Source organism: Tetrao urogallus, assembly GCF_951394365.1.
Source record: "Tetrao urogallus genome assembly, chromosome: 9".
Taxonomy (NCBI): Eukaryota; Metazoa; Chordata; class Aves; order Galliformes; family Phasianidae; genus Tetrao; species Tetrao urogallus.
Genome location: NC_136822.1, coordinates 7,765,468 through 7,777,888, shown reverse-complemented (window position 1 = coordinate 7,777,888; position 12,421 = coordinate 7,765,468). Strand labels below are relative to the sequence as shown.

The window sequence follows — 12,421 nt, the reverse complement described above, 5'->3', positions numbered from 1 at the left end:
AACAGAATACTGAGCTTCCATTTGTCTGAAATATAAAGCTAAGAGAATTTGAAGGAGGGGCAGTGGGTGTTTTCCAGTCTGGTGGCTTTTGTCCTGTTATATAGTCATTAACATCTAGCTGTTTTGTGGTTGTCTCTGCTTCTGGAGGTCCCCACACCTAAAATGCAGGTGTGGGTGTGAGTCTTGCTGTTAGAAGTTCGAATGGTGCATGAAGCATGTGCAAAGCTTGCCAGTTAAGATTTGCCAAACAAATAAGCTTGGAGAAAAAAAAAAAAAAAACCCAAACACCTATTTTTGAAGGCTGACTTAATTTTTCTCGTCTTGTTCTCTTGCAGGTTATTTCCAACCAGAAATCATGAACTGGCACTTCTCACTTCTCTTTCTTCTTGGGACTTTAACATCTGTGTGTTCCCAGTTCAATTTTTATCCTCTGGAGGAACTTAGCTCTGATGTTGGAATCCAAGTCTTCAATCAGATAGTGAAAGCTAAGCCTCAGGACAATGTAGTAGTTTCTCCTCATGGAATCGCATCAGTGCTGGGAGTGTTGCAGCTGGGTGCTGATGGCAAGACAAAGAAGCAGTTGACAACTATGATGAGATATAGTGTAAATGGTAAGTGATTGCTAAGGTTCTTTGGGTAGGAGGGTTTTTCTGAGGGCTGTAGGTTTTTTGATGTTTGGTCAGAATCATATTCTGTTTTGAGATGGTTTTCAAAGTCTGCTAGACTGCATCATAAACCTGTTAACTCAGTTTACTGAAGCAAAAAATGGACATGTTTGTACTTAATTGACAATCTGAGTGTAGACATCTACATACAGTTTAACTAGCTTGTAAGTAGCTTTGCTGATGATTTCAAGGCCCTGGCTAGAATTATTCATTGTTGCAAACTGCTCTCCTAAAACTGCTCAGAGAGGCTGTACTGAACAGTCCTGAATGTGACTCTTTAGATAAAAGGGCAGTAGGATATTTCTTTTTATATTAAAATCAGTGCAAAGTCTAATCATATAATTGATACTTTCACTCTGCTCTTCAGATTTGTTCACTTGTTTCTGCTATCAGGATCCTTGAAACCACAGTTGTATGGAACCTTGAAACAGACATTTCTGCTTGTCTGTTCCTGACACTGCATGCACCTGTGTTTGTGTTCTTCTGCCAATGCCTGCCCCTCTAGCGGGTGTAGGCTGAAAGTTCTTGCTGCTTTACTTTGCATGCTAAGTATTTGTGTATTTGCCAAAAGTTAACATCTTAGTACCAGCATTCTGTCTTCCTTCCAGGAGCAGAAAACCCTCCAAGAGGTAAGTGCATTTTAAAATCTTAAGTAGTATCATTGTATAACATGTCTTCATTTGCTTTGCTGTTTTGGTTTAAAGCACAGCAAAACGACTTAGCAACTTAAGCTCTTACTGTTGTAGATTTGAAATCTCTTCCAGAGATAATCAACTCTGGGAGAATCTTAATGCTCAAATCTTGAGTGCTCACAAAAATTCTGATACATTATATCAACTGGTTTTATTTGGCTTACATACTTTCTAATGGTCTCTGTGAGACACAGAGGTTCTCAAACTTCTCAGAAGGTAGCCTCTATCTTGCTATAGAGACTTGGTATGGAATGCTACCTGTCTGTTTGCACAGACCTCCTCTGCTTTTGTTCAAGATGCCTTACAGTTCTTTGGCAACTACAGCAACTGCTTTGGAAAGGTTATAGTTGGAAAGTATTTAATCTATCTTTAGCTGTCTTTTAATGCAATTTAGCAGCTGGAAGCAAGGAGGAGAGCCAGCATCATGAGACCAGCCAGCTCTCCCCGGACCACCAGCAAGTGCTCCGTGGACCACCAGTGGTCCACAGAATACAGTTTGAGAACCTCTGTTATGGTATGTTCTCCAAAAGAATTTGCCCATAATATTGGAGAGTGAACATGTAGAACTTCATAAAACGGTAATGCTAAAGCATTCACGATGCTATAAACAGCAAAGCCATCTGAGGTGTTTTCTTATATGCAACTAAGAGAATAACTCAACTAATTTATTCCCTTTATAGCTCTTCTCTTAAGTTTGTCTACATAGGGAAATAGTCTGGAATTGTTCCTGCTAAATTGTATTGGGAAACGGAGGGGACTCATTAATAACTGCTGTGAAAACAGCCACTCAAGTATCCTGTCCAATACAATGGTTGAATATTAAGTTTCTTATCTGGCAGTATCTTCCCTGTGTAGACAAGTGCTTATTCATAAGCTGTAACAACACGGAGAACTGAGTGTGATGAACATAGCAGTTCTTCTGTGCTGCCATATGCATTCTCCTGTATGCAGTGAAGGAGCTAACAAGCACTCGGTATGAGCTGCTTTCATATCCTAAAGGCTTTGACTGTAGATATTGGAGCTTATACTGCTTTTCTTTTTTCTTCTTTAAAGACCAGCTCATGTTGAGAGACTGACTTATGCTTGTAGCAAATCTAGTTTTCTTAAGGACTATGTCCAAGCCTAAGTATAGACTTGAACCTGATATAGAAATCTCGGTGATTTCCTTTGTTCTGTAGTAAATGGAGAGGGAGAATGGTGAGGCAACTTAAGCTCTGCGCTCTGAGGTTCAGGACAACCCGCAATTGTCAGCTCTGAGCCTTGGACTTTTTTGTCACACGGTATAAGAACCACATAAGCTACATAGCAATGATATGTTTTGACACAGCATCTTCTGTAGAAATAATCCATAATAAGAATTGAACCCTAGTATTTATCCTTAGTATTGTCTAGCACATTCTGTGCACACTGCTAGACAGGGAATAGGCATCAGTGAAAGTACATTTCCTGGGAAGTAGTAGCACTCTTCAGACAAGAACTCAGAAATGTGTATTTTGGAAGCCTTCTCAGAATTGGTATTTTTCTACTGCAGCACCTTTAATGTCTGACCTTTCATGTCATTAATAGTTGTATCTAAAGTAATTGTTTGTTTGTCATCTTGTTCTAAATTAAACTTGCTGTTCTTTCCAACTAGGAGTTGGTAAAGCGTTAAAGAAGATAAACAGGCTCATAGTCTCAAAAAAGAATAAAGACATTGTTACAATTGCTAATGCAGTATTTGCAAAGAGTGGCTTTAAAATGGAAGTGCCTTTTGTTACAAGGAACAAAGAAGTGTTTCAGTGCAGTGTCAAGAGTGTGGACTTTGAGGACCCAAATACAGCCTGTGATTCTATCAACCAGTGGGTGAAGAATGAAACAAGGGGTGAGTATTAGCCAGTATTTTCTGTGCATGAGTGGCATCAGACCTCTCAATCTCTCAGATCTGATTGGGAACACTGGAGTAAAATGGAGAGGGAGAAAATTGGCTTGCGGTTGGAAACGATCTATAAGCTGACATGTATGGTGTATTTTAGAGTCTGTTTGCCAGTGATCAGTAGCCCCGGTGCCCTAGCTGGTGTACTTGTGTGATTTGTGTGCATGCCTGTTCCCTCTGAGACTTAAAAGCTTCTGCTGTTAATAATCTTTATTTAATCTGCAGGAAACCTAAGCAGTGTTCTCCTGAAGCTAAGTGTCCTCAGATATGTGGGGAAGAAGGAGGAAAAAAGCTTGAAAGCAACTCAGTACATCAGACTTTAAAATAAAATAAACTCTAGGGCAGTCCAGCTTTTGCTCTTAGTGCCCTAAATTTTTGCAAGATGTTTCACTGTTATTAGGAGTAATGTTTAGAAGGTTTTTAATTAACACTGCCTTGATTGAACTCCTCACGATTCAAGTGTGCTGCTGTCCATTTGTCAAGTTTAGATGTACTGAAGGCAGAGATGGTGCTTTGCAACAACATCACAGTCTAGTTGATTACATGCTTGGTATCTCATGGAGTTAGAACTGGGAGTATATTGCTAATGATGTTGGATGTGCCATTTGTGAAACAAGGCTGTCAGATTCTTTCTCTACCAGGTCACCAGCTTTGCATAGCAGTGTTACAAGCTGTGTGTGAAAGGGGGAAGTGCTTCAGTTAAAACTATTATCGCTATGACCTCCTTAGGTTGAGTCTTAGATCTGATCACAAACTGAAAAAGGTAAGGCCCATCAGTTCATTGGTTAGCTAGATATGCTGCTTGTTTGCTAGGTATCCCGAAGGATTACTTTTTTTTTTTTTTTTTTACCAAAAAACAGAACTGTTGACTGCATGGATCTCAAATCTTAAATAATGAGTAGCTGTCACACTGACAGACATTCAAAGGGTTTAAAATAAAATGTGATTCACTATCCTTATGAAAACTGGCTAATGTTATGAAAACAAATACTTACCTTTTTTCTTTTTAGGTATGATTGATCAAGTTGTAGCTCCAGATGACATTGACAGTTTAACCAGACTGGTTCTAGTAAATGCTGTATACTTCAAGGGCTTATGGAAATCACGATTTCGACCTGAAAACACAAAGAAACGGCCGTTTCATGGAGCTGATGGGAAGATCTACCAAGTTCCCATGTTGTCCCAGTTATCCATCTTCCGCTGCGGTGAGTTCAGTAACTCTCACTGAATACTCTAGAAGGAGTGGTAAAATTTTTCTCTTTTCTTTCAAATTGAAGAGTGTGCTGATATACTTATTGTGATACTGGAGATTGTGTGGTTATGAAAGCATCTTGTACTGGTAAGGTATGGGTGAGGTTGCTATGAAAGGTTGCTCTAGGTCTAGCCAAGTGCTTGCCTTATCCTGCTTTTCAAAAAAGTGAAAAACATGAAGTACTGAAATTGAGAACCTTGCATGTTTCCTAAGTCTTGCAGGAAGAATTTTTTTAAGAGATGAGAATGAAGGAGGACTGCCAACTGAAACTTGCAACTTACCTGCTAAAGAGCTGTAAATAAAAGATTGGAGTAGAATTGGTCTGTGTCACAGTATAATAAAGAAATGGATCTCTGTATGATCAACAGTTCGGAAGGAGCCAGAGGAGCGCATGTTCCTCAAATTCAAATTGAGTCACAGGACAAATAGTTCAGTAGGCTTGGCCTGAATTCTGCGTGAGAAGCTCAGAGCTGATGTTTGTATCTTGGTACAACTAACAGTGTACCTCGGAGCTTCAGCATGTAGGTGTATGGGTACTGGTCAAAAATTAAGGCTCTGATGAAAGAACATTTTCCAATGCTTCTGATGTCTGGAACTTAATGTGCTATGTATGCTTTCAGGAACAGGCTTGAGAATGTAACTGGCTATTAAATGCAAAAGAGTAAACAGGAAAGACCCGCTGATGAGCATTTAAATGTCTAATTTTATTCTTGGCAGTGTTCAGGTAATACTAATAGGTTTGTGTTAAAGTAAAAGGCTGTAACTTTGAAAATCACCTATGCATTGGAGTACATGTAATTCTATATTTTAGCTGCTTAAATGTGATTTTGGGGATGTGTATATACCAGAGTAGGCTCCCCACTTATTTATCTGTAGAGTTTGAAAGGAGTTAATAACTAGAGACTGATTTTAGCAAGTCTATCTGAAAGGCTTTTATCATTCTTCTGTTGATGCTGGTTAAAGACTTAATTATGTAGATATAAACCTAGTTTAGAAATGCTCTTAATCTAGAAAGGAGCAAGAGAAGATCTGAGTTAAGACTTCTCAAACTTCTTAAACAACTTGTGCATCTTTAAATTCCATCCCTTGATTGTGAAGATGAAATCTCCTGTTTCATATGTTTCAGTGGCAATGATGGCAGCGTGCAGCAGACTAGAAAAGTAGTACTTGATGGCTGGAAAGGTTACCATTTGTCACTTTTTTGTGGAGACTTCTGCTACAATATTTTGATCCTTAGGTCATATTATGACAATGGTTCTCAGACTAAAAGGAGATAAACTGCAAAGCTTAACACATTTACAGCCTAATAAATGTAATGCTACTAGCTTTCAAGCAATACAGACTCTGTCAAAGCTTTGCATGTTCTTGCAGTAAGATTAAATTTCTAATGCAGATCTCAAATTTCAGTTTGCACTGAGAAGTGCAGACTTACATGAAGAAAAAGGAAAGTACTTACTGCTATCCTAAAACTTTCCCAGAAACCCTGTCTGTGATTAGACTGACAGGATGTTCCAGGGAAAACTTGTAAGATGTCGCACGCCAAAAACTCCACAGTAACCAAAGGGAACTTACAGAGGGCTCCTCAAAGCCAGTCTTCCCAACGCTTGCTGTAACTTGGAGGTGTTCTCACTCATCCAGCTGGCCTTTTCCATTACATCAAAGTGGCTGCTCTCCTCTACTTTGAAGGACTTAAAACTGCTTCCTAATGAGATTCCTATTAAGCAAGTAAATTCAGCTGACTACTTCAACAGGAGGTGATTTAATCACTTAAAGGAAAAGGTTTGTCCGCAAGACCTCTTCAGTTTGGAAAGAAGATCTGCTCCTTTTCTTATTCTTTGCTTCTCAGTGCTCAATCAGCTCTGCTACAACTGAGATCTGAATTAGATCCCAGCTGATATACAGACCTGATGATTTCTTGTGTAGCTGCTTTTAAGTTCAAGATGATTGGACTTGACTGGGAAGCAACATGCAGATCAAATACAAATATTATATGCTTCATATTATCCAAGTAGCATCTCTACCCATACCACTACTTGAAGGACTGCCTCGCTGGAATGCAGGCAGTCTGTGATGCTAGAATCAGTTCTTGAGATGTGGGAAAAGATTTCCTGGTGGACTCAGTGGCAGCAGGTTTCTGAAAATAAAACAGATTTAAGGCTGTGGGGAATTATGGCTCATCTCTATTCTTTTTTAGGTACTACAAGTACTCCAAATGAGCTGTGGTATAACATAATCGAGTTGCCATACCACGGAGAAATGATAAGCATGCTGATTGCTTTGCCCACGGAAAACACAACGCCACTCTCCGCTATCATTCCACACATCAGCACAAAGACAATAGGAAGCTGGATGACAACCATGGTAGCCAAAAGAGTGCAGGTTATTTTGCCTAAGTAAGTACCAGTGTCATCTGTTTCTCCTTCAGGGAGTGTTTCGGAGTCATTGTGCATATACATCCTCTGACAGGAGAGGAACATGGTGCTTAAGGCAACTTTCTCACATAATACCCATGCATTCTTTTTGTTTCTTCTAATTAGATTTACAGCAGTAGCAGAAACAGACTTAAAGGACCCTCTGAAAGCACTTGGTATTACAGATATGTTTGATGAGTCAAAATCAAACTTTGCAAAAATAACAAGTAAGTTATTTTACTGAATTTTTGGTGGTCTTTATTCCTAGTTTCTGGCACTGAATAAAGTGTTGTTTTACCAGTGTAATTGTCCGTTTTGTCTTGGATAAGTGTTACCATGGCACTGGAGCAAAGCTCTGGCTTGTACTCAGCCAAGCATGGCTTCTTGCTTGTATCGAATACTGTAGTGTCTTTTCTTCCTCTTGCCTTGCATTATAGCAATAAATCATGCTGGTCAGCTTAGCAAGTTAAGATTTTGTTACAATCTGGGCATCTTAAGCATTGTCTAAAATCCATGGCAGGACTTAAAACAATACTTTAGATCTTTACTGAAGGTATAATGGCAATATTTTCTGTAAAGTATGTATTTAATAATTTGAATTTTCTTAAGCAGCAGGAAACAAATAGTCTAAATATCTAGCTTAGTGCACTGGACCAAACCAGAACTAAATACTTCCTATCAGAAAATAGGATGTAGACATTAGAGTCGTGAGCTTGACAAAATGTCATCTTACCTCTGTTCCCCATAGCCATCAAATTTTTCATAAGTTCCTACAGGGATGTTACGAAAAAGCTTGCATTGTGCTTGCTTACCTGATTTGGAGAACAGATTCCTGTTTCAGTGAAAGTGAAGTGTCTTGCTGAGTGCTTTCCTCCACCCTGGCCCTCAACATTGAGATAAATGGGAGGGTGACTTAAATTCGGATAAAAATATGACGGGGGGGGGGGGGGAAGTACCCACCACCAGCAAAACAAATCTGAACTCGCTCATCCTTACTAAAACTAAAAATGCAAGTGTGTACTTCAGGCAATAGAAACAAAGCCTAGTAAATGGGGAAAAGTGAGTAAATAGTTTTTATTTTGTGGTTATAGGTTCAGTGATTGTATCCAAAGTTCTTCACAGCAGAATCAGGATCTGAGCAGAATTATAGCAGCTTCTGATGTTTGCCATGCTAGCCACAAGATTTTTTTTAAACTATTTTTTTTAACTTTTTTTCAGGAACAGAAGGTCTACATGTATCTCATGTTTTGCAGAAGACGAAAATCGAAGTTAGTGAAGATGGAACCAAAGCTTCTGCAGCAACAAGTAAGTAACTATTACTGATAAAGTGGCAGAGTCAGAAAAACTGGATTAACAGACTATATCACTAAGTAAAGACAGCCTACTTCAGTATCTTTGTAGGAAAGTATGTACTTCAGGTTGAATTACTTGATGGCTTTATGCAACTTTTTCAGAACATCACTTGCTAATATTGATCAGAGCATCGGTGTCCTAGGAAGTATAAGCAGGTTTACTTTTTTCTGGAAAAAAGTATCTTTTCTGGAAAAGTATTTTCTAATAGCTCATGCTTTGACCACCACTATAAAGTTTGTTGCTATCCAGGTGGTGAAGAAGAGTGAGCTGCTGTATCCTTTACATGTGATGACAGGAGACGTCCTTCTACCTTCCTGGGGGCCTCTTTGTGTTTACTTTTTTTTGGTTCCTATAGGAGTAAAATGTGACTTGTGCTTCTTTAAAGAATCAAGTGGATTTTAGCTGTTAATCTCTGCCTGTGCAAAGTTCTAGTATACACCAGAAAGTTTCACTTCAATAGAGTATCTTCTGTGTTATGATACTTTCTTAGCCTAACTTCAAACCTTGTCTTTTTTGCAAGCTGCAATTTTAATAGCCAGATCATCCCCTCCTTGGTTCATAGTAGACAGACCATTTGTATTCTTCATCCGGCACAATCCTACAGGTAAGGAGTACTTGTACTTTATTTTAAAAACTGCAACAGACAAAATTCCCAGCTAGGGGAAGTCTAGATTACTTAATAGTTGTTGCCATGTGTATGTGTCAGAGGAAGGGCGAGAGAGAATTCTTTAAAATGTACTCCCAGTATTCTGTTAATGCCTTTAACATTGGATTATCTTATTTGGAATACAACTCAGTACAGAGAATAAGTATTGGCTGTAAACTGGTGTGACAAGTTTATGGGTAAGAAAGAACAATTAAGTCATAGCTCCCCTGAAGGGGGAAGGAAATAACTCTCTTTACTGATAATTTAGCAAATAGGGGCCAACTTTCTGATAGACTGTAAAATAGGGATAGGGCCAAGTATAGCAATAGGGATTTCGGGAATCTGGAATGTAGCCTTGGCCTACCGTGAACTAATTTGAGTGTACATAGTGGTCACAGTCTGCTACAGCATGGGTTGAGTTTTAAAGCAGTGCAGACACATTTATTGAGCAGACATCTACTTCTTGTAGTGACTTGTGCACGATAGATATGCTAGTTATGGGGGAGCAAGATGTAGCTGCCAGCATGCAGGGAAGAATTAGGCTCCTGGCAGCAGTCCCCTGGTTCTACAGACCATCAGAAGAGCTGTGTCTCCAGAAATGTGAGCCAGCTACCTATCCAAACATACACTTTTCTGCTGTCTACTCAGAGCTGACAGACATGGGGGAGAGTAGACAAGACTGTGATGATGCAGCTCAACTGTGCTGTGTGGATTCCATGCTTTCATGGAAAAATTTCACTGTATTTGCAGACCGGTAACTCTTGTTTCCATTTCATTCGCTCAGGTACAATCTTGTTTATGGGACAAATAAACAAACCTTGAATGTGGAAGACTTTCTTCAAGAAGTAAACAGATTCATGTGACGCACCCCTGTTCTGTTAAATATTTTGTATGCTACTCTGACTTCACTCAAGAACTAGTGTTAACCACTGACTAGGTTTTGAAATGAGAGTCAACGTAGTTCTGGCTTTGTGGGGAAAAATACAGATTGAAAACTACAGTATGTCTTTGAAATGTCTAGAAGATTCTCTGAACTACTGAATGGTTACCCATGCTAACAAACTTTTGAGCTTTTTCTGTATCTACTAAGAATTTTATGTATGGCTTTTGTGAGAGGATTTTAACAAAGAATGTTAAACATTTCTATTAATGTTGGTTTCTTGTGTGTGGAAAAGGTCTAATTTGTAGATACCTCTATCAAGATTACTTCTGATCCTTGAGTATCTTGATACTTGGGTGTTCTTGGTAGAAATAGATTAAAAGTTCTAGCAGTTTTTATTTTATATAGTGCATGTATCACTGAGAGTTTTAAAACTAATGTGATGTTAGATACACATCGCGTTGTCCTGTCTTAATGTAATGTAAACTTGTCATTGCTAGATTGCTAGTATACACTTTCTATTGGATTTAAATTTTATATTTGTTTTTGTACAAAGGAAAAAAATAAAACTGCATTATGAACAGTCAATGCTGTGAGTTGTGGATGTGATGAAAGGAATTTGGGTCCAGACCCCACTGAAGCTGTTCTTTAAAACTTCCTTCTGAAACAAAAGCCAGGTTATCTTGTTCTGGTGTGTTGTTGTTTTTGTTTTTTGTTTGTTTTTTTTATGGCATATGCTTTACCCTTTCTACCTCTGTCATCCTGCTGTGAATTACACAGGGGTTCAGTGCCTGAAGAGCAAACTCCCTGTATTTACCACACCCAAGTTACTGCTGAAATTGTCACATGGAGGGAGCACTAAGGAGCCTCGAGTCTTTCCTCCTCCTTATGATGTAGGTTATATGTGCACTTGCATGTCTTCAGTACTTGCATGGGTACAAAACTCATAAAAGCAGCAGTAAGTGACTGGCTTGTCATAGATGGTAGTTTGTGTGAGGGCATGCTGTGCTGCTGTTGTGACAAACTAGGGATTTGGATGGAAAAGCTAATCTCTGATGTAAGCTGGTTCTCCGAAGGGTACTTTCCCAGTAAGAGATGACTGTCTTACAGCTGTCTTGAGGGAGAAAATCCTGCAGTGTTTCACCAGCTCAGTGCTGGTTTAAAGTGATTGCACATCTGCACAAGCTGGAGGATGAAAGACCTGATCCATACTTGACAGGTGAGAATACAGAGTCAGGTGAACAAGCTTTTAACAGAATGTACTCAGCTGTGTTATGGGTCACCAGTGATAACCCAACATGAAAAACTAGAATGAGATTTCATAATGTACTGCTGCATGTAAAACACAGCTACCAACTTCAGAGCAAGAGAGAGAGGAAAAAGCTCTGTAAGGAGAATGTCTGGTTCTAACTGCTGGTGTATTTTTTGTTTTTGTTTGTTTGTTTGCAGTAATTGAGTAAATAGTTCTAACTTATGCATTTTGTTACTTTTTTTTAATGGGATGTATTAGCTGACTCAGTCAGTTCCCAAAAGCTGGCAGGTAAATGCTGCTTCCACACACTTTTAGTGTGGCAGCGCCTGCACAAAACTGTCTCCTGCACTCCACTTGAAAGAGGCAAATGGAAAATATTACGTGATCTAGTTCTCTTCCTATCTGTTTAAGTGAAAGTAAGCCATGCAGGCAGCAAGGAAAGGCTCTAGATGTGTGATTGATCTAATTACAAATTCTAGTACTGAATTAGGAAAACTCTCAGCTTAACTGTGCTTGCTTTCAATACCTTGTATTCTGTGGAGCTAAGGAAAAAGAGTAATAACAAAAGACTTGAGTGTTGCATAAGAACTCCATACTAGTTTGTCTCATCTTGTATCAGGTATGATTTCTCCTCCAAAAATTGACAAATGATGTCTCAAACTACATAACTAGGAATTGGGGTTCACAAAGCTTGATGTATGTCCTCCCTGAATGAGAAGCATCCTTTTTCTAGCAGAGTGGGATTGTATTTTGGGATAGCAGCACTGTTGTCTTGAAAATTCTGAGAGAATTAATTTCCCATTGCTTGTATTTGATATCTCTGGTAAGAATTCAAAGATTGGATAAGAGGTTAGTGCTCAAACTAAACTCCCACAGTGCTTATATGCAGAGACCATGCATGTTCTGTGCAGCAAGCAGACTTGGAATATAGACTTGGGCTAGAAAAATGCAATGAACTAGGTTTTAAGGCTTGCCTCAACACAGGTTCTCTGTAAAGAACTTGTGGTCCTTTCTGTTAGTCTAGAAATAGCTTGTGAAATAAGACAATTGGTTACAACACTGAACAAAGAGGATATTTTCAAATTTCTCCTAGTTGGGTCAAAACTGGTTGCTGAAGAAAATATCTCTAAGAGTGAGTGGGCTTACTCAGTTTGGGGCCTCAACTGCCTGGACAAACAGGTGGGGAATGTCCCATACACCAGTTACTTGGGAGCTTTAAGGCTCTGCAGCGTGTGGGTGAAATGTTTCACGGCTCAGAAAAAGGCTTTTTAGCTCTGCTGTTACTGACACTCAAGTATTACTTTCTTTTTTTTAGTGCTGGGAAAGAAAAGTTTAACAAGTAAATTTGAACTCATGCT

The 12,421-nt window shown here is 39.0% G+C and overlaps 1 protein-coding gene across 2 annotated transcripts; it reads left to right on the top strand.

The window, feature by feature from the left end:
• Positions 1–355: 355 nt before the first annotated feature.
• Positions 356–9,753, top strand: SERPINE2 (serpin family E member 2; the record flags this gene model as incomplete). 2 transcript variants are annotated; one of them, XM_079539602.1, is made up of 10 exons in its annotated part: positions 356–611; positions 1,274–1,294; positions 1,752–1,871; positions 2,991–3,218; positions 4,280–4,474; positions 6,716–6,914; positions 7,059–7,159; positions 8,151–8,237; positions 8,806–8,889; positions 9,716–9,753. In XM_079539602.1, 10 exons carry the CDS (start codon positions 356–358, stop codon positions 9,751–9,753), a joined length of 1,329 nt encoding a protein of 442 aa, XP_079395728.1. The 2 variants fall into 2 exon arrangements, with proteins under 2 accessions (XP_079395728.1, XP_079395729.1); XM_079539603.1 differs by lacking the exons at positions 1,274–1,294; positions 1,752–1,871.
• Between the last annotated feature and the right edge of the window lie 2,668 nt (positions 9,754–12,421).